The following is a 21005-nucleotide window of genomic DNA, read 5'->3' on the forward strand; positions in this document are numbered from 1 at the left end:
TTCAAGTGCTAAGCACAGACATGGAGAGAGATCAAATCGCACACAGGGGTTTTCTTTTGTTATTGCTTGAAGTCGGCGATGCTCAGCCACGGCACCGGCTTACACTGATTGCAGAGAAAGGGAACACGGAAAGGGAGGAATGTTGTTATGTTCATTCTTTCACCGCAAGGCAAAGAAGAGGTATAATCAAATAAACAATGCAATGATGGAGAAATGCAAGTGTTATTTATATAGCACATTCAATGGTGCATTAGAAAGCAAACAAACAGCAGGATTAAAAGAAAGGGCAGTAAAAATCATTTGAAGTCAAATGTATTAAGTTTGTATTATGTTGTGTGTGTTTGTGGATGTAAGTTATAAATGAACACATGGTTGGGGACCAAGCCAACAAACATGGAAGATGCAGGTTTTAGGAATGAATGACTGCAGCAGTGACACTTTCATATATAGCCTGTAAACTGCATGAGGACTTCTGAGGACATATTAATAAAGATAAGTAGGTTTATAGTCATTACTGAGGCCTGTAGAGTCACAAGTTCACATGAGTGATGTTTGTAAACCCTACACTTATAGTAACTGATGGCCGTGAGGCTCTGTAGATCCATACTGACAGGAAATGCACTTTCAGGTGATGTACAGCACTGATCCTTCAGTGATTTAAACTCATGACACTGTTACACAGACAGCACAAGGAAATTCAAACCAGACTAATGTGCTCTTAGTCGGAAAGTTTGGCCCTAATTCTTCAACCCTTTCAATATTTCAGAGAAAAAAATATCAGACCATCTGTTTTATTACAGCCACTAGAAGTCAACACTGAGATGAGATCAGCACCATCGATGGACCGATTTATGAAACCTCTAAAGAAAATTAAACTCCAACCAATACTGAAGGGGTTCCCCCACACTGGCCTCTGAGGTGTATTTTTCATTTAGCATTTTTCAGGTTTTTGACAGGACAAAGCTACCTACAGTGGCCCCCTCTTTCTTATTTTTAAAGTTCAGTCCCTCCTAACCAGGTAGAACTGCTTATATTGGTTTCGTAATAGCTGGCTTGTTAGCCAGGTTTTAGCTGTGCTCGGTATCATTCAGCCAGGCACCCTACTCCAGAGAGGATCTGTGCTATGAGTTGTAGAACCTGCAGCAAATAGCAAAATGGGTAAGCAGAGTTGGGGAGTAACGGAATACATGTACCGCCGTTACGTATTTAAAATACAAAATATGAGTAACTGTATTCCGTTACAGTTACAGTTTAAAAAGGTGGTATTTAGAATACAGTTACTTTGTTGAAATAAATGGATTACATGGCGGTCCTCTGTAATTTTGGTCATTCCACGCCGCGCATTGCGGCTCGAAACCCAAACAAAACACGCGAGAAGAGGCTGTAAAAAAGAAAAAAAAGCGTCCTGTTGGTGGCGTTAGTCAAACAATGGAGCCAGAGCCAGCCGGAGCCAGCCAACAGAGTCAGCAGTGCACGTTGGGCAGGAATGCGTTTCAGAGTTGGAAGTTCCAACACCATTTCATATTCAAAGAAGAAAGGGATGGGCGGAATTTCACAGTGCAATGCAAACTCTGCTTGCCAGCAAAGAAGATGCTCTCTGCGTCAAAAGACTCCACCTCCAACCTAAGAAAACATCTGAAAGTAAGTTATTTTAAAAAAACTAAAGTTAACATACTGCAAATATCTTATTTTAGTTGTGGTAGCTACCTAGGCTATGTGCCACTTCAGTAGCTTCGATATAATATTGCTGTGATTTTAGCTAACATTGTTAGCTGGCGTTAGCTAACGTTAGTTCATAGACGGGTAAACTTGATGGATAGCATTAACGAGCTGTAAATTATGGTGTGCAGTTGTGAAAGCCATCCCAAAATGATTAACAGTAGGGTGGACATTAAGGTTGGGCGAGATTAAAAATTTTTCCAACCGACAATCGTCAGTCAAACGATAACCAACATAATCGTGCAGGTGACTTGTTAATGGGCGGAGCAATGTAATAATGCACGGACTGATTTGCGCATTTAGAACATAAATAGAAAGTTTAGTTTTGGGGGGATATTTTTTCTTTTTTTCTTGTTGGAGTTTCTGTATTAACATAGCTACTTTTTGGATTATTCATTTATTTATTCGAGATGCACCAAATTGCACAAAAAACTTAACTTTACCTCTGATATTTTTTTATGGTCGCTGGAAGTGACATTTTGGTTTTTAACTTATTTGTTTTTTGGTCGAGTATCTAAGACATAAACACTGGAACACAGTTAAAGTGGAAAAAGAAGTCAGTTTAGTATTTGTTTTTGGCATGCATTCAAAAAGCAGCACCTCATATGTTTACTGCAATTGTTCGCCAATTATTTGATTTTTGTGGCCAATTAAGGTTTTCAACCAAGCAGTTCAGCACTGACACCTTGGACAGTTCTTTGTTGCATGCCTTTGTTAAATGGCCATAAGGTAATGTTGCTGAGTTGCATTAAAACATATGTCTTGTTTTAAAAATTATATCTAGGGGTAAGGTTTAAAATGTAATTTCTCATTGTTACATTGAGTTTGAATATCTGAGTTGTATTGAAAAATCTTTTGTAATTTAAAATTATTGGTGGAAGAATAATATTGACAGTAAATGCCAAAATAATATATTTTTCATTTTTGAGTATAATTTTATATATTGCCTTTTTTTGTCCTAATAAGAAAACAGTCATTGAAAATGCTGATATTTTTTCTCCTTGTGCAAGGCTACTTTTTGTTTTAACTAAGTGATGTTGGTGACCATAACAGTAAATACTTTTCAATGGCATATTTTATGTTTGTCTTCCACTTGTCAGCTTTATAAATAAAAAAAATGTTAAGGAAAGACTGTGCTTTTTTTATTATCTTTAAGAAGACAAAACAGCTTATACAAACATACCCAAGTCTTTGCTCCTCTACATTACATATATTATCTTAAGTTGGGCCTAACAGTTAATTGGTAAAGAAAAACAAACAAGGATTTGTAGGATGTGATAGCAACATTCATGTAGTTGTAAAAAGCATAACAATATATTAAGTAATCCAAAGTATTCAGAATACGTTACTCACATTGAGTAACTTAACGGAATACGTTACAAAATACATTTTGGGGCATGTATTCTGTATTCTGTACTGGAATACATTTTAAAAGTAACCTTCCCAACACTGTGGGTAAGCCAAGCTCACCAAGGCTGACAAGTAAAGGACTACCAGCTGCAGCCCAAAATAATGGAGATACTTGGTGTTGATTATTAAATTCACTTCTGGGACCTTATGAAGTGGAGTCAACTTTGGATACCATGGAAACCATCGGTACATCTCTTAGAGTTCAGTGAAGGCAAGCATTAAGCAGGACCGAAACAAATGTCCCTCACATACCAAGGGTAAGAAAAAAACTGGTGGTCAGTGGTAGTTACAGTAAATCAAAGGACATTTAGAGTGTTTTTTACTTGTTATTGTGTTATTTTCAGTTGAATTCCTGTTTCAGGTCCAGTTTATCTTTAAAACTAGGCACAAACACAAGATGAAATGTCTGGAAATTTGAAGTATCTAACTTGATTTGCCCTAATTTCCTTTGGGATTAATAAAGTATTCTGATTCTGATTGATTATCTTTCTTATTGCTACTTTAAAGTATTTCATCATATTTTCAAGCTAAATTTTAAAGGTACATATGTGGTTATTCGTTTATGTGCTTGAATGAGAAGTCTTAACATCAGTGTTGTTTTTAAGGCAGTATTTGGATCATTTTTCTCTAAACTTACTATCTTTATGTTTGTCAGAGCTGATAAACTGATGGAGGAATTTGTGGAGCCGAGTAACACCAGCAGCCAAATGCTGACAGCGGCAGAGGTAAGTCACTTTAACATGACACATTAGATAAGGAGGAGACATGGCATTCCAAGTGTAACCCACCTAAAATTGCCTCATGAAAATTAACTGCTGATCCCAAGGAATACCAGTAGGTGGCGCTATATTATGTAGTGCTTGTGACCTTGAGTAGCGAAGTAGCGAAGGAAAACAACGTTAAGGCTATTAGTGATGGGATTTCCGGCTCTTTTTAGAGAACCGGCTCTTTTGGCTCGGCTCACTAAAAAGAGCCGACTCTTTCGGCTCCCAACCGGCTCTTCGGGTTGTTTTGTTGCTTTATCTAATTTATTATTAACAATAATATAAAATTATGCACAAAAGGAATTACTAATGTAAAAAAAAAAGTGGTTTTATTTATATATTCATTCATTCATTCACTTCCGCTTATCCTTTCCAGGGTCGCGGGGGGCGCTGGAGCCTATCCCAGCTGTCCTAGGGCGAGAGGCGGGGTACACCCTGGACAGGTCGCCAGTCTGTCGCACATATATTTTTATATATAAATATATGTGGTGGCCCCTAAAGACAAAACATGTACAAACTCCAAAACACATTTCTAGCATGAACTGAACTTCCAAAACAGAGCTACCTAGATCACTTAAATTACACAATTGAAAGCATATGTGTATTGTCTGTGTATTTATACACAAGCACTCATATATATTCAAATAATTTAAAAAAAAATGTTCATTTACCTGTTACTACCACACACCAAATCCAGTCGTTTGTACTTGCTGGCTTCTGTAGCCACTTGGTAACAAAAGATCAACACTGCGCCTAGCATCCTGGAGCACTTCTGTTGTGTTTTGTACGTGCTTCAGAGTTCTGACGTGTTTTGAAGTTTGTACGTCCTTTGTCTCTTGGGGCCACCGTAAATATACTTTTATTTATTCACTCCACATAAAATGTATTCTCTGTCATATGGGCCTGCATGAATAAACTTTTTGAATCCTTTATCATTTTCATATAACTGAAAATAGTTGTGGATGATTACTATACCTTTCTAATGTGCCATTGTTGTCCCTGGCTCTCTTTCTCTCTCTCTCCCTCCTGCTCTGTTCCTCCTCCCCTCTCATCCCAGCGTAAGGCACAAGACTCGCATGTGGAGTGAAGCGGAAAAAAAGTGCGAGAGAGGGTGAGAGAAAGGAAAAAAAATCGCACCCACGGCACGCGATAAGGAGCCGGCTAGTGTCGTTCAAAGACCCGGCTCTAAGAGCCATTTCGTTCGTGACCGACACATCACTAAAGGCTATGTATGCTGGTCGGCGCAACTCACTGGGAATTTTTCCTTAGTCCTTGTTTAAAAAAAAAAAAGTTATGTGTGAAGACACGAAGTTGGATTTTACTCTTCCGCCTGTTGGGAAATGGAATTGTTGATGCCGATGTACCTCTGTTTTTATGATTCCTGTTCATTTCCGGTGAGTTGACTAACTTTGCTAGCATAGCAAGCTAATCGTTAGCTAAATGTAATGTAAATTTTATGTGTTCCTTTTAAGTGCTGTATTATCCTTTTTTTTCACTTGTGAATAATCTAAGCCAATTGGAGATGTTTTTTTTTTCTGAAAGATAGGAAGTACATTTTATTTCCTGTAAGGAGATGATAAATATGAGCAGTCTTTGGATAAATAGTACTGCGACCACGTTTTGCACTTCCCTCATGCATTGATAAGGTGCATTCTCACAGTTCAGTAAGAGCTGGTTTAATGTGACTGCTGTTCAAATCCGATATTTTCAAATCCGACCTGGGTCACTTTCGTATGTGGTACTGAATCCGATACATATCTGATGTTTTAGAAAGCGACTGCTGTGTGAACGGTCATGTCGCATTAAATCCGTCTTTTACGTCACTGACACAAAACAGACGCCAATTATCAGCGCCGGACAAGACATCGTGAGCGCTTCCTGGCCATCCAGTGAAACTGTTGGGAAGACAACGTTGGAGAAACGTGAACATTTTATTTGTACTGTATAATCTGCAGATTCTGACAAAAAGCTGCAACTATCCTTTGAAGCACCACTCATCTCTAAAACAGCAATAAGGATAATTATTAGGCCATATGTAAATAACAAAATAACTTTATAACTTAAAGAAAAATTGGGAAACGTAAAGTCCGAAACAAGTCTTTATATTAAGGCCATCAGTCAAACAATACTGTTAGGTCTGGATCTAACCAGAGCACGTTGTGTGTGATGTCTTCTTTTGCGCATGCGGGCCGCTTTGAGGGTTCACACTAGAGCGCGTTTGTTGTCACATTTTATTTGTAGTGTGAACAAGCAGACAAAAAAATCAGATTTGATCAAATAATCGGAATTGAACATTAAGACCTGCAGTGTGAACGTAGGCTAAGTCTCTGTGTGGCCAACACCAGACAACATGCCCACATCGTGGCCTAAACCAATCATGAATGTGCTGCTTAGAGATCGACAGACCACGTGAGTTTCGCGCGTTGCATTGTAGGTACTAGTGGCAGCAAAATTGAAACACTGCATCAAGCACTAGCATTTCCAGCACCGGTAATCATTAATTCTGCGGTTTTAATCCATACCTGCATTTTATTTGCCCCAAAAACAATTATGTACAAAACGAAGGAGAACACAGCAGGTCTGTACAAAGACCGACTTGACAAAAAGGCAAAAACAAAGTATGAGGAAAAAAAATCAAAGGAGTGAAAGGGTTAGACCCATAGGAGCATACAGAATGGAGTAAAGACGTTAGCGTGCTGCCTAGGGCTGCCACGATTAGTCAGCTAGTCACGATTACGTCTAATTTAACAGTCGACGCGTTGTTTGACGCTTTGTAAGATCCCAAAAGACGCAGGAATAAGTAGTAGTATTTAAGAGTGTAATAACGGACTGAAACAGAAGATGGCAGCACTGTATGTACAAGGATGCCAGCTGCCGTTAAACCCCGAAGAAGAAGACGCGGTGTCCCAGAATTCATAGCGCGGCCCAGCTCAGTTGTCAACAATGGCAGCAGCTAGTTAGTTTTAATATTACTCTTATTATTCTTTCTGGGTCACAAAATAAACGATTAACATATTTTCAGGTCAGAATGTAGCTGTGTAAACTTCAAATATCTGCTCAGTTTATCAAGACACCACATATTTTCAAAAGCACTCCAACGTTTTCGGAGACGTCTGTTACCCACCAGCTCGATAGCTAGCCGGGGTTCAAGGCTAACTAGAGTTTGTTGAGAACACCGGACTCCCGGCAAATCGTTTTCAAACCCTCCGCCGTCTTTCGCTACTCAGGTTAAACATGATATATAAGTTACTTAGATAACTTAAAAATGTTATTGTTTGGCTTTTTTTAGTATTTTATTTGTTCCTGATTAAATTGGTTTGGCTGAGATTAAAGTTATAGTTTTTACCCAGCTGAATAAACGTCAAGCAGATTAAACTCCATTGAAACAATCTGCAAATGTTATTAAAATTTAATAAACTCTCATCTTGTCTTTATTTTTAGCTAGCACATACCTTAAACACTTATAGCTGTAAGCTAATAATAGTTATATAAGAGCAGATGCTGGTGCAATAAGCTGTACGTTTTACGTCCAATGGATGCATGATTTAATTAGTCGACTAATCGCAAAAATAATTGGTGACTAGTCGACTATCAAAATAATCGTTTGTGGCAGCCCTAGTGTTGCCCAACTTTCATCACGCACATATTTATTATTATATGGTCCTAAGTGTGAGTGCATACACTCAAAAAATGTTAAGTAACTTCAGACCCCTGCAAAAAGCCCAGGTCCAGTTTCTTTGGTGATTTGGACTATTCAATTTCACAGCTGTTGTTAAATTTTTTTCTTTCTTCAATGCAAAAAATAAATAACCATATCAATACAACATACTGGAAAAAAGTTATTCATCACTTGATTGCTTCAATACAACTCTTGGGCACATATATGCGGGACTTCTCGTGGCTGTTTTGATGTCGCTCTCCCGCTTAACCGATCAAATCTGGCTGTGGTAGCAGCTTTAAACTCCGTATGACCCAGGCTGATAGAGGGTGCCCAGTCTGGATCGCATTCCAGGATTTTGTAGGCTGGTTTTCCTACAAAACACAGCAAACATTAGCCCGCAAAGCCACAGCAAACAAAGCAGCATAGTGCAGCGAATTCAATTCAAATCAATATAAGACTTATTTGTAACCTATATCAACAATTTTGTTATGATAAATTACGTAATAACTACAAAAGAAGACTTACCTTTGTGGAAATGCTTGGAGCAGACTAACATGTGAGCTGGAGTGTTCTGGAATGTTATATTTGGTCTTCGAATGGCTGCAATCCAGGCCATCCGTTGGCTCTTTGTTACTTCGGAAACATGGCTTGAACAATTTCTCTTCCACAACGGAATCCGATTAAAACCAATCTCTCTACCCGTCGGCTTCCCGTCACTGTCATGCAACCGGCTATTGCAGTTAATAATACAACAGCTTTTGGCTATTCTTTGTTTCTTTTTATTGCTGTGTGACTGTTTTCTTGTGAAAGCCTGCGTGCGCTACTACCACTTGCCACTCGTACCTACAATCCTTTGCGGTTTTGATGTCACATTTTCAATCTCTATATGAACACGCTGCTGAAGTGCCGCAGCACCGACTCCGTGCTGCTGCACTTTGATCTATTTGTGTGTCACGCGCGTGTCCCTGCACAGACGCACAGAAAGGGGAAATTGATGGGTTTAGATTTTGTTATTGTCATTTGTATTAAGAAATATTTAACCATATATGCTTAGAGGTGTATAATCATTTGTAGATTGAAAGAATGTCTCATCCTAGGAGGTCTGTAACAACTCTGTGTAGCACGAAGAGGGGGGGGTGCGTTCACTCCTCTACAGAGTGTTCTGGCATAGATTACACACCTCCTAGGAGAGGTCGTATCTTCTCTTGTTGATATATGGCACATGTATATCTCTTTAAGTATAAGAGCCTTTTGTTCAGATGGACCCGCTCCTGGCACCAGCGTTTGGGGAGTCTTCACAGGGTTGACCTCACACACACACACACACACACACTATTCTTTGTTCACATGTATACCTATGTAAGATGTTATATGTTAATGACCCTATGCATATTCATGTAACCACAATAAAAGGAGTGCTATGGGGAACCTGGCTGAGAGTCTGACGGTGGTCAAGTGGTGGAACGACACTTGGCCCCAGCCAGGTCTCCCTCATGCATGAGTAAACCAGAGAACTTTGGTGCCTTGTGTCTTGCTTTTTGCTGCGTAGCAGATTGTCCTTAACGTTCCAGCGAATAGGTTTATGCTACAAACCTATCAGAAATAACATAGGGAATTACCACAATATCCAGTAGCGCACGGCGACACCCGCACATTTTGCCAATGTGCTGCCAAAAGAATCCTAGGTTGCACCGGTGCTACCAGCCAGCTCGAGTAAAAAAAAAAAAGTCTCCGCAACTCTGTGTGATCAACAACAAACATATTATGCCCATATCATGGACTAAACCAATCAGAGATAGTCAAAGGCTGAACCTCTCAGATGCCCATGCCCAAGGTAAGATGTTTAGATATTGAGATGTTTGGTTCGAATCCTTTGAGGCATTATAAAATGTTGACTTTTTTCATTTTGACTTTTGACCGTATTTTTCGGACTTTAAGGGGTGCTTAAAATCCTTTCATTTCCTCAAAAGTGTGCCTTATGCATGAGTTCTGGTTATGCTAACTGACCACGAACTGATTTTATGTGGTACACGGCACTCAAAAATCTGTCAAAATGTTTTAGTACGACTTTGGTAAGCTACGAAGCCGCAATGCTGACAGCCCTAAATTTTGGGGGGAAATTAGTTTCTCCATGTATGGATTTCCTCTGTGTTGTAAACGTGCAAATCAGTCCGTGCATGATTACATTCCTATCAAAAAGTCTGTGTATGTGCAAATGTATCGCCCATCGTTGATTATTGGACTGACGATTGTCGGTTGGAAAATTTTTACATATCGCCCAACCCTAGTGTGATACACAGTAGTAAACTTGACTGAAATTTGCCAAACTCTCTCTTTATTGCTAAGAGCTTTTACTCTGAAATTTATACACTCATTATGTTTACCTATCCCCCTTATGTGCAATATCACTAAGTGCAATTTTTCTGATGCAGCATAGTATTTTATTCTATTTTATCTTGTTCTACTCTATTGTTTTTCTTAATTTTTGCTGCTCTTAACTTTTTACTGTCCACTTTCTGCTGTGAACAAACAAATTTCCTACGTGTGAGACTAATAAAGGTTTATCTTATCTTATGTGAAGGTGAAAGGTCAACAGTGACATAAAAATGTTGCCAAAGTTAGTTTAGCATTTTTGGCATTACAGGTACAGCCAGGATATATTTTTACTTACCTTTCACTAAAATTGCATAATTGACTCCAATTATGAGAAGGGGGTAGATTCAGTTGAAGAACAGCTGGATCTGCGCACGAAAGTTGACACCAAACAATACCTCTGTGAGCAGTGTGGGAAAATGTTCAAAACATTAAGTTTGAAGGTCCATCAGCGTCTGCACACTGGATAAAAACCCTACTCTTGCGATAAGTGTGGCCAGAGCTTTGCTCAATTAGTTCATTTTCAGGTACATCAGTTTGGGCACAGTGGGGAAAAAAACATTCCTATGTGAAGCGTGTGGACTTACCTTCACTCACTTAAGTCCTTTGAAAAGACATCAACACACCCACACAGGAGAAAAACCATTCCCCTGTGATGAGTGCGGAAAAAGGTTCACTCACTCAGGTAACTTGAAAAGACCAGTGTACTCACACGGGAGAAAAACCATACTGCTGTGATAACTGTGGCAAAAGCTTCACCTAATCAATTCATTTACAGAGACACAAGTGCATGCCACAGGTGTAGGAAGCGTCCCCCCTACATCGGCATTTCCACAAATGTTTATCAAACTATTTCATAAAACCATTAACATAATTTGCAAGCGTTGTCATGGTCCGGGTGTGTGCTAGTGTGTCTCCCTCTGAACTGGCATCTCCACCCCTGGGAGGGGCCTCTGTGTTCTGCTGATTGCTCGCACCGGTGGGTGATTAAGCCGGGGACTCATAAGGCCAGCGCACTCAACCTCTCTTCACCAGATTCTCAGCTAACCCTACTTAGTGCCGGCCACCACAGTGATTTTGAACACGCCTTGAAAACTACCATGTCTCATCGTGTATCTTTCTTTCATAGCCACGCACCAAGTTAGTTAGTTACTGCTTCTTTTGATAGAGTTTTCAGATGCACTGATCAAAGCTTCACTCTCTGCAACTTGGCAGAATTGTGAGGATTTTGTTTGACGAGAGGATTTTCTGCTGCAATTCTGGATGAGGTGCTGACAAATTAATTACTAGACAACTAACCGAACCAAATGTTTACATTTCCCCCCTGCACTGTCTCTGCTCCAAATGAAGATGCTCTAATCCTTTTTTTTTTTTTTTTCATTAAACCTGACTCGAGTCAACACTCACAGCCTGATAACTGGCTTTTGAAGCTCTGAAGTTTGTTGTTGCAGATCTCTCGGCACACCTGAGCCTGGGAGAAAAGATTTGCATTCCTCGGGTGAAACCATGCCTGTTTATTCTAGTAACACCTATGTTAGGTTTTGTATTGTTGATTGTCATTTATGCTTAGAAATATCTACTTATATAGGCTTAGAGTTTTATAATTAGTTGTAGATTGGTAGAGGTTTGATCCTTAATAGTCTGCAAACTTTGTGTGCATTCCAGAGCACTCTGGGAGCATGGGAGAGGTCGTACCTTGTCTTATTGTTTTATGGTAGGATAAACGTATCTATATCTGTTTTAGTCTAAGTGCCTTTTGTATAGATGAACTGCTGGACTTCCAGACCAGCAGGTTTAGGGAAGTCATTTATGGGGTCACACTCTGACCCCCCACACACACACACACACAAAGGCAAGGTACTCTTTGTGTGTATGTATACGTCGTACGTTAATGAACCTATGCATATTCATGTAACCTCAATAAAAGAGCAGTGTTACGGGGGAGCAGACGAGAGCAACTGGGGTCAAGCGAAGGAACGGCGTTTGTCCGGTTCTCTCCCGTGCACGAGAAACATGAAGAACTTTGCCTACTTCGTGTCTTGCTTGCTGTGTAATTATATTGTCTTCAACGTTCCAGCGAATAGGTTCAAGCTACAAACCTATCAACCTAATTTTCTGCTTAAGGATGGCCTCAAGAAGTACAAAGCTCTTAAAACTGTACCAGTGGAATTAGTGTGTTACAGGTGCCAGATATCCTTACAGCTGTTTCTGTTCAGAAGTTTACTGTAAGCCACGAACCTCCCAAACTCTAATGCATTAATGCAAAGTGCACCTCAGAGGAATTGCATCACACAGCCAGCAGCAAAAACACAAACATGGATGCCTAAATATGATTGAAGATTGTGCTTGTACATGAAAGCATACTCTCTGAATATTACAACATCAATCTCATAACTGCCATGGAAACAGCACAGGGGCTATTATTCATATGATTACCGAGCTGGGGCAGATCGGTGGATGCTTAGATGAATGGGCAAGTAGAAGGATGAATGGTGTATTATACGTCTAGTGTGTGGCTGTGTCCCAATTAAGAGACCGCACGCTTGAAGTACGCATTTTGAGTGCGATTACGTCACCGCCACGCGACGACAGCTGTCCCATTTCGAAGTGTACTCCAAATGCGCCGTCAATTTCCCCAAATATCAAGCGTGGTCCGGTGCATGCGTCGTGGTCCCATATATCCCACAATCCATAGCGCGGCGGTGGGTGTGGATAATTTTGCCGCAAAATACGGCAGACAGCAGAAGGGAGCGGCCGAAGAGTGAACTGTCAAAAGTAAGTACTGAATATGATGTCACTTATTTATGTGCGAATGTTTAATAATGAAGAACATTAAAACATTGCTGTTGGCCACATGTCGGCAAAGTTATGTGACAATAGTGATGTTTGTACTTTCAGCGTTAACTTGGTTTTAAAGCCTCTACTTCAATATATATATATATATATATATATATATATATATATATATAGTTGACCTTAATCTTACAAAGAATGTGATGATTTTATGGAAAATTAAAACACAACAAGCTGAAAGTCAGTGATGCTGCTCAGTTTGCAGTCCTGAATATCACAGCACAAGCAGGATTCACTGCACTGTTAATGTTAGCCATGTTATATTGCTGCCTCTGTTCGGTGGTGTCGAGCCAAACGGACTTTAACGTGTGTTTGAACGAGCTGACGGTTCACTCGTTAAGCTGAAAGTAAGATGCTTTAATCACAGGAGTCACACATGTGTCCACTGTACCATCTGGGAACTCTTCTTGTTTAGCACTCGTAATAACACAAACACTAAATCCTCCTTCTCTTGTGCTGTTGTGTAGCAGTGTATACACCTGAGACTGTCACCTGTCACCCAGCTGTATATAAACTCCGTCATGCTAGCTAGCACGCAGTACGAGTTATTGTAACTGACTATAAAAAGTCAGCAATATATGAAATATGAAAATAAACTACACCTAAACTTGGTTTATATCTGACCCAGATAGACTGCAGGTCATAACTTCTTACCTGGAGTTCAGTTCACCTGACACTTGCACCGGTGGCCGCCTTGAGCCTCTCCTCCTCCTGCCTCCCCTTTCCCTCATCCACATGCTGGCCTCTGTGGAAGCTCTACCATGGTTACCACCAAACAACTGAGTTATTTTTACACATCGGCCAGCATCTTGCCAATACACCACCTTTCATTGTTTATACAGTTACAGAAAAACCAAAACATCGGCTCATAAAAAGAAAAATCACCACCGGCCCGGAGCTGTGGCACGCGTGCCCAGGGTTGCTGACCCCTGGGCTAGATAGAAGATGTTGCTCTTGGAAGTAATGGATCAGATGCTCGTGGGGAGTTTGACAGGAGATGTTAATGTTTGTATATGAACATTGTGAGGAGGACGTGAGATTGTTTGGGAGAAGCTCAGGGTAGAGCTGCTAATCTTCCACATGGGAAAGGAGCCAGCTGAGGCGGCTGACTAGGATGCCTCCTGGAGACCACCTAGGTGAGGTTTTTCAAGGATGTCCAGCAGGGAGGAGACCCCAGGGTGCATGCAGGACATTCTGGAGATACATCTCTCGATTGCCCTGAAAACAGCTTGTTTATCCTAAATGATGGGTGATTGAGGAGAAGGAGGCATGGGCAGCTCTGCTTAGATTGCTGCCACTGGGCCTCAGAGATGAATAGAAAATGAATGGATTCTAACCCTCAGTAAATTGAAAACCATTCTTGCCTAAATACAGGGACAGGGTCAGAGCACTTGCCATCTTCTTAGACATTGCAGGGTTCAGAATCTTGGTTTAAGAAATTATTCAATACAACCATAGGTCAAACACATGACCCAAAAATGGCAGAAAAATCAAAGGTTTAAAACAAACAAACAAAAAAAACCTACAGCTCTCAATATGACAAGCAACTATAATAGGGGGATAGAGGAAATGCCAAAAAGAAAGTTGACTGTTAATAGGACTCTTTAAGACAGGAAATTATGAATAACACTTTGTTTTTCAAGACTGAGCTCAGGTCCTTCCTCTCCTTTTCTCTCAATATCTGTTCCCATTTTCTAACTTTCACTAGTTTCTGATCTCACTGCCTGATGAGACCAGGGCTATGACTGCTGGGATTTCAATTGTACTGCATCAAATATGAACTGGCCTGACAGAAGTTTGGTTTCTTGCCAGTCCAGTCATGTGTCTGTGGCAATTAGGGATGGGTATCGTTTAGGTTTTATCCGATACCGGTGCCAAATCTGTACTTTTGAAACGGTGCCGGTGCTTAAACGGTGCTCGAACCGGTGCTTAAAGAATGGAGAACACAAACTTTGTCCAAAAACCTATCATGTTCAGCTGGTTTTTTTTGTAAAAAGATAACAATGTGTGCCTTTTCTGCAGCTATGTGGCATATAAGGCATCACTCTTGGCTGGAAGCAGTGCTTAAACAATGGAAAAAACACAAAATTGGTCCAAAAACCTCTCATGTTTACCTGATTTTTTGTAAAAAGATAACAATGTTAGCCTTTTCTGCAGCTATGGGGCATATATGGCATCACTCTTGGCTGGAAGCAGTGCTTAAACAATGGAAAAAACACAAACTTTGTCCAAAAACCTCTCATGTTTAACTGTTTCCCACTTTTTCTTTGGTCATTTTAGCCTTTTTGGCCAGGGTGAAGGGAGTATCTGCCATCAAACAAGAAGACAGCCGCATGTAGCTATGATGATGTTTGCTAGTTCACCTTACATGCATTAATGTAATAACGTGGTTAGCCTACTCAACGTAAATTACACACGAACAACATGAAGCTACTCACGCAGAGAAGAACGGCTGCTGCTGCCATCATCATCCTCATCATTTCTGCTACACTGGCAGGGCTAGGGGCCAGGACTCTATTCTTCGGGTTTTTGGGGGATGTTGCTCCGGGTCCGATAACTGGCAACCCACCCGACGTGCACGGTGTGAGGTCTCGCAGCAAGCTATCAAATACGGTGCATTTCTCGGCTTTAAAAAAAAACGCTATGCGTCGCCAGCTGTTTCATCGGATTTGAGGTGTTACCTCCTTTGACAGTATCACAGTATCAGCTTAAAGCACTTGTTGCAGGCTGCTGAGTTTGCATCTTTTGCTGTGAAGTACAGCCAGACTTTTGACTGCTTCGCCTTGAGCATTTTAATCTGTAGCTCTGCTCTAACAGAACGTACGTACCTGGCCCCGCCTACTATCCTCGGAAACGTAAAATTATTGGCTAGAAATGTATCACAGCTCAGGAAAAAAAAGCACCGAAATAAAGCACCGAAATGTGCGCTGCTTTTCGGTCTGGTTACTACCGTTTATGTCAGAACCGGTGCCATCATGGCACCAGACACCGGTACCCATCCCTAGTGGCAATAATCCAATCAGACCACAATTTAAATGGAGAGATTAGGTGCTGAGTTGGGGTGTCGGGTTCGTTGAAAAATGAAAAATCATCCCTTCAAATACAATGTTCTGATGAATTATTGTTATCTTTTATTAAATTCATATTATCCAATAAAATACTTCCTTGAGTTTCCAAACACAAAATGAGAGGCAGAGCTTTCAGCTATCACACTCTTCTCCTGTGGAACCAGCTCTCAGTTCTAATTTTAAAATCAGTCTTTTGATAAAGATTAATTAGTTTAGATAGTTGGGCTTGAAGCCGGTGGCCTTAAACTACTCTGCAGTTATGCTGCTACATTATGAATATTAAATCACCTATCCATGGTGATGGGTGTTCCCATCACTTCCATGGCCACAGGTGTATAAAATAAAGTATCTAGGAATGCAAGCTGCTCCTACAAACATTTGTGAAAGATTGGATTGCTCTCAGGAGCTCAGTGAATACTGTCATGAAACTGTCATGAGTCATAAAATTTCCTTGCCGTTAACTATTTCACAATCCACTGTTAGTGGAATTATAACAAACTGGAAGAAACTGGGAAAGACTGCAACTCAGCCACAAAGTGCTAGGCCATGTAAATTCACAGAGCGGGCTCAGCAGAGGTCACCAACTTTCTACAGAGGCAATCACTACAGACCTTCAAACTTCACGTAGAGTTCAGATTAGCTCAAGAACAGCAGGTAGAGTGCTTCATGGAACGAGTTTCCATGGCTGACCAACTGGTACAAACCATGCTGCCACTGGACTCTAGACTCTTGTCCAACATCAGTGTCTGACCTCATAAATTTGCTTCTATAAGAATGGCCAGAAATTCTCATAAACATACTCCCAAACCTTGTGGAAAGCGTTCCCAGAAGAGCTGAAGCTGTTATAGCTGCAAAGGGTGATGTGGCATCATGTTAAACTCAATGGATTAAGAATGGGATTTAACTCGATTTCACGTGAGTTTGAAGGCAGAAAATACTTTTGGCGATAAAGTGTATTAATAAGAGATGGCCTCTTGGTGTGCCAGCAGTTACTTTACTGTTGGAGGTCTCTTCCTCTTAAAAGGGAGTTTGTTTTTCCCCACTGTCTCCAGTTTTGGATTGTTACAGTTATGCTCTTATATTTTATGGTCTTCACCTTTCAATAAAAAAAGCTTGTGCTGTACTGATCAGCAGCAGAAAACTGAATATGTATCAGGATGATCACTGTATTTCAGTTCACCTGGTTCTAATGTTGTGTCTGATCGGTGCATTATAATGAGCAGTATTCTGAAGGATGGGTGTACAAACGTGTACACAATACATATTTTTTGACTAGGTATAGTGACATGTTAGCAACCATGTCCAATCCAGAGAATAGAAAGACTAGTGGTAACTCTGTAGATCATTTGAGGTTATCTCACCAAGAGTGACTCCTTCAAATGCATTACCCTGCTAGAAGAGTTCCCTCATCATCTTTTAAGACATCTTAATCATTTCATAGGGAGAAAATGAAATGCTTTGACAGTTTTTTTGCATAGATGCAGCAAAGAATGATCAACATCTGCAGAAGAAGACACCATGCTAATTCCTGTGGTTCAGTGCTTCATCATTTCACTCATTCATTATGAGACTACTTTGTAGCTTAACTAAAACAAGCATAAAATTAAAGAAAAGTGATCAAAAAACCAAAAAGTTTGTATTTTAAGTCCAAAGCAGCTGCCCCTCCTGCTCTCTTCCTCCTTATCACAGCTGAGAGAGCCCAGTAATTGAAAAGGAGATTCGGCAAGCCTGTCCTCACAGATGGTACGTTGCATTTCTGAAACAATAATAGGATTGCGATCCTGACCGCTCGATATCGTTTCTCGACCATTCAAAAGCTCAAAGTGGAGCAAAGAGACAAAGTACTGCAGTCTATCTCAGTTTCGTGGCACTCTCTTTTGCTTTCAGTCTGACTCAGGCCTCACGTGGCACCTCAACTCTGGCCTGATGAGAGCCAGCTCATCGCTAAGTCACACTCCTGAAGATGTGTGACTGTTCGAGCACTTTCAGAGTGATGGTTAAAAGAAGCCAAGAGAAAAGCCTCTTTGCGAGACAGACCCTTGTTAAATATCAAGCAATTTTCGGCAGGGGGATCACAGGGTCTGATCAGCTGTGAGTCACAAAAGAAGGCCAGATTTCTCTTTTAGAAGAATAAAACACATAAAGCCCAATGACCAAATGGATCTCATATATTTAATTTTAAAAAAAGAACATGATAATAATCACATTAATGTAAACTCTCCCTTATTCTGGTTGTGCTAGTTGTGTAAGATTTCTGAAATAATGAGCCCAATCCGTATGTAACCAGGTCATAAATTACATATTGTTATATTTACACAAAATGTGTTCTAGACAAACCGTTCCTTTTATACCTGATTTTTAGGACCTCCAAGCCTGTGGTTCATTATCAGTTAGAGCCCTTCCTCATTCTTCTTCTTCGGTGCAACCCTATAAATACAGGGTAACCCTTTGGCCTCTCCCCTTTTCTACAATTCCCCTGTGGGAGAGGTTGGTGTCATTTCTTTACCAGCACTGTAAAACACACATATAATTTATATTTAGCCACCCTGATGTTTCCGATTGTGTTTTTAGTTCAATTATTGTCATCACTGTGCCTGTCTTTGCTAGATGCTGTAAATGTGTAGTACATGTCTGCCACATACGTGTTATAGGCACAGTCTATGCTAGCATGAATAGATCCTTCTTGCTGGCTTGGAAGTTGTGGTGGGTTAAGCTAACCCTCTTCCATACTGTTTGTATTTTGTTGTAGGAGCTGGAGCGGGCAAGTTAATGACTTGGAGGTCTGTGTTTCTTTTACCATTCATTGTCAGACACAGAGCAGGAACACAACAGTTACACGTACAGAAGTGGCCTTTTTACTTTTCTTATTCCATGCAAAAATACATAAATCAATAACGTTTTATTTGCATAAAGTAATTGAATTCATGAATTGTTTATACCACAGCTTTTCACGCTGTGTTATTAACCTGACTTTCTGTCACCATTTGAAACTTGATCAAAATTCTGTTGTGTGAATCAATGGCCTGAAGTTCTCCTCTAAAAGAAGAAACAGACATAGAAATATGTATTCAATATCTCCTCCTGTCCTCTCTTTCATACATCTTTCTTTCCTGAAACATAAAGCAACCCTGCTTGAGCTACTTGATCACAATTTTATTGGTGTCTGTATGAATGCATGGTAGGGATGAGAAGGAGAAAAAAAGAATGTGTAGAGTATACAGGTGAGACTGTGGGGTGACATTACTTTCTGATTTGTTGGACGAGTAAGTGCATGGGATTGCCCGGAAGGAATACCAATATTATACAACAAACTGGCTGATTTAATAACTCTTAATAAGGGTGTCAGATGCCGTTCAGGATCATCCCGGCCCACTTCATCCCCTGATTACCAGCTGTCACATTAACATCAGGCTCCTTTTCTGTAGTGCACCTGAATTGCAAATGAATGGATGGATGGATGGATATATATATATATATATATATATATATATATATATATATATATATATATATATATATATATATATATATATAGTGCCTTTCAACTCTAACTGAGCACTCAAACACTTTTTAGACTACAAACCACATTCACCCATTCATAAAGTCTGGGGTTTATTATTTTGCGGAAGTACACTTCAACATGTAGCCTGGAGGAGCTGGGGAATAAACCACTGACCTTCCAAGTAGCACACAATGGCTGACGCATCCAAAAAAATTGGCAGCAACTCTGGAGCATGAGCAATGAGTATAGAGCCAAGGCCCACCTGTATTCATATTTACATAAAACAACTTCTCTGGTTCTTTTCCTCTGCTTTTGATTACACTCTGCTAGCATATGGCTTGCTTCCATCTTGTAAACCCCTTTTTCAAGTTACTCTCAGAGGGTTTGTTTGGTTTCCAAGCTCCACTCTGCCGATAGATGATCATCACAGGCAAATAAATGTCACATCTCCCATTCAGCTAAATCCATTAAACAGGTAGCATTTATTGTAGTGACCACAGTGGGTCTTGTTTTTACTAATTTCTTTAGAGTGTGAGACTTCTGCACTGTTTTAGCTGCTGTTGTTTGCTGCACACAAGACAGTGATCCATTTTCCCTTCCTACAGCAATCCGCCTCACTGTCAATCATGGCTTTTGATGTGTTGTGCTCTTATAATGAGCCAGCTTTGCAGTTCAGTTATGTAGCACCAGTTTATAAAAACAGTTGCTCAGAGCATGTTATACTGTAAGATAAAGACCCTAAAATAGTCCCTACAAACACACAGGTCAGATGATCCCTTCTTTGAAAAACAGCACAGGAAGTGGATCTCTTTAAATGCCTCATATACTAAGAGTGTACAGTTCAGCTCAGGTTTGGTATCAAAAGTCTCATGCTCACCCATTAAGTAGGTGACAATCTTGCACATGGTGGCTCCAAAGATGAAGTCCTCTAGCATGTTGGGGATAAGTGTAAAGGGCATACAGAAAATGGCCATCATCAGGTCGCTGACCGCCAGCGACAGCAGGAAGGAGTTGGTGACCGTCCGCATGCGCTTGTTCAGCATCAGGACCACGATGATCAGGAGGTTGCCAAAGACGCTGAGCAGGAAGATGAGCGAGTAGAGCAAAATACGCAAGGAGTCCATCTCTGATAGACACAAAGAGACACAGGGCATTTTCAGTTATAGGGAGGAATATTGTAAGCTTCTCTTAACAAAAACCTCAGTTTCCAGGAGGAAGTATTTTGTGCTACTGTAGTCCTGGGAGAGAAGAAATTGTACTTGTAACAGTAATAAACAAAGAATAAGAAGTGGAAAAGCAAATAAAAGCAGCATAAGATGAACACGGGTGCATTAATTGAACTGGCTGGCTGACAAACGTCTTTCACCAGGATCTATACACCCAAATTAATCCAAAAGCAGTTTTATTCATTTGCATGCAAATGCAAGTAACACTTTAATTATTCATGCAACCCTTGTATTAAATTAGATATGAATTAATAAAAAGAAAACATCAAGATAAGAAAATTTAAAAGGAGATAGTTGCATCAATACATGAAGACAACAGCCTGGATCAGGTTGTTCCCCTGGGAAATAAGACTCTGAGCACATAAACAACACCAAACCCTATTACAAGGCAGAATAACTTGGCTTAATCAACATCTTAAATCGTGCTAA

General features: G+C 40.2%; 1 protein-coding gene across 1 annotated transcript in view; it reads right to left on the reverse strand.

Annotated features, from left to right (window-relative positions):
• LOC113016497 (cholecystokinin receptor-like) overlaps nucleotides 1-21005 on the reverse strand; it is a 69214-nt gene that overhangs the window by 22275 nt on the left and 25934 nt on the right. Inside the window, exon 2 of the mRNA XM_026159370.2 lies at nucleotides 20228-20476. Within this exon, the coding sequence (XP_026015155.1) occupies nucleotides 20228-20476 (249 nt within the window). The remainder of the gene's footprint in view (nucleotides 1-20227; nucleotides 20477-21005) is intronic.

Source organism: Astatotilapia calliptera, chromosome 23, assembly GCF_964374335.1.
Source record: "Astatotilapia calliptera chromosome 23, fAstCal68.1, whole genome shotgun sequence".
NCBI classification, from domain to species: Eukaryota; Metazoa; Chordata; class Actinopteri; order Cichliformes; family Cichlidae; genus Astatotilapia; species Astatotilapia calliptera.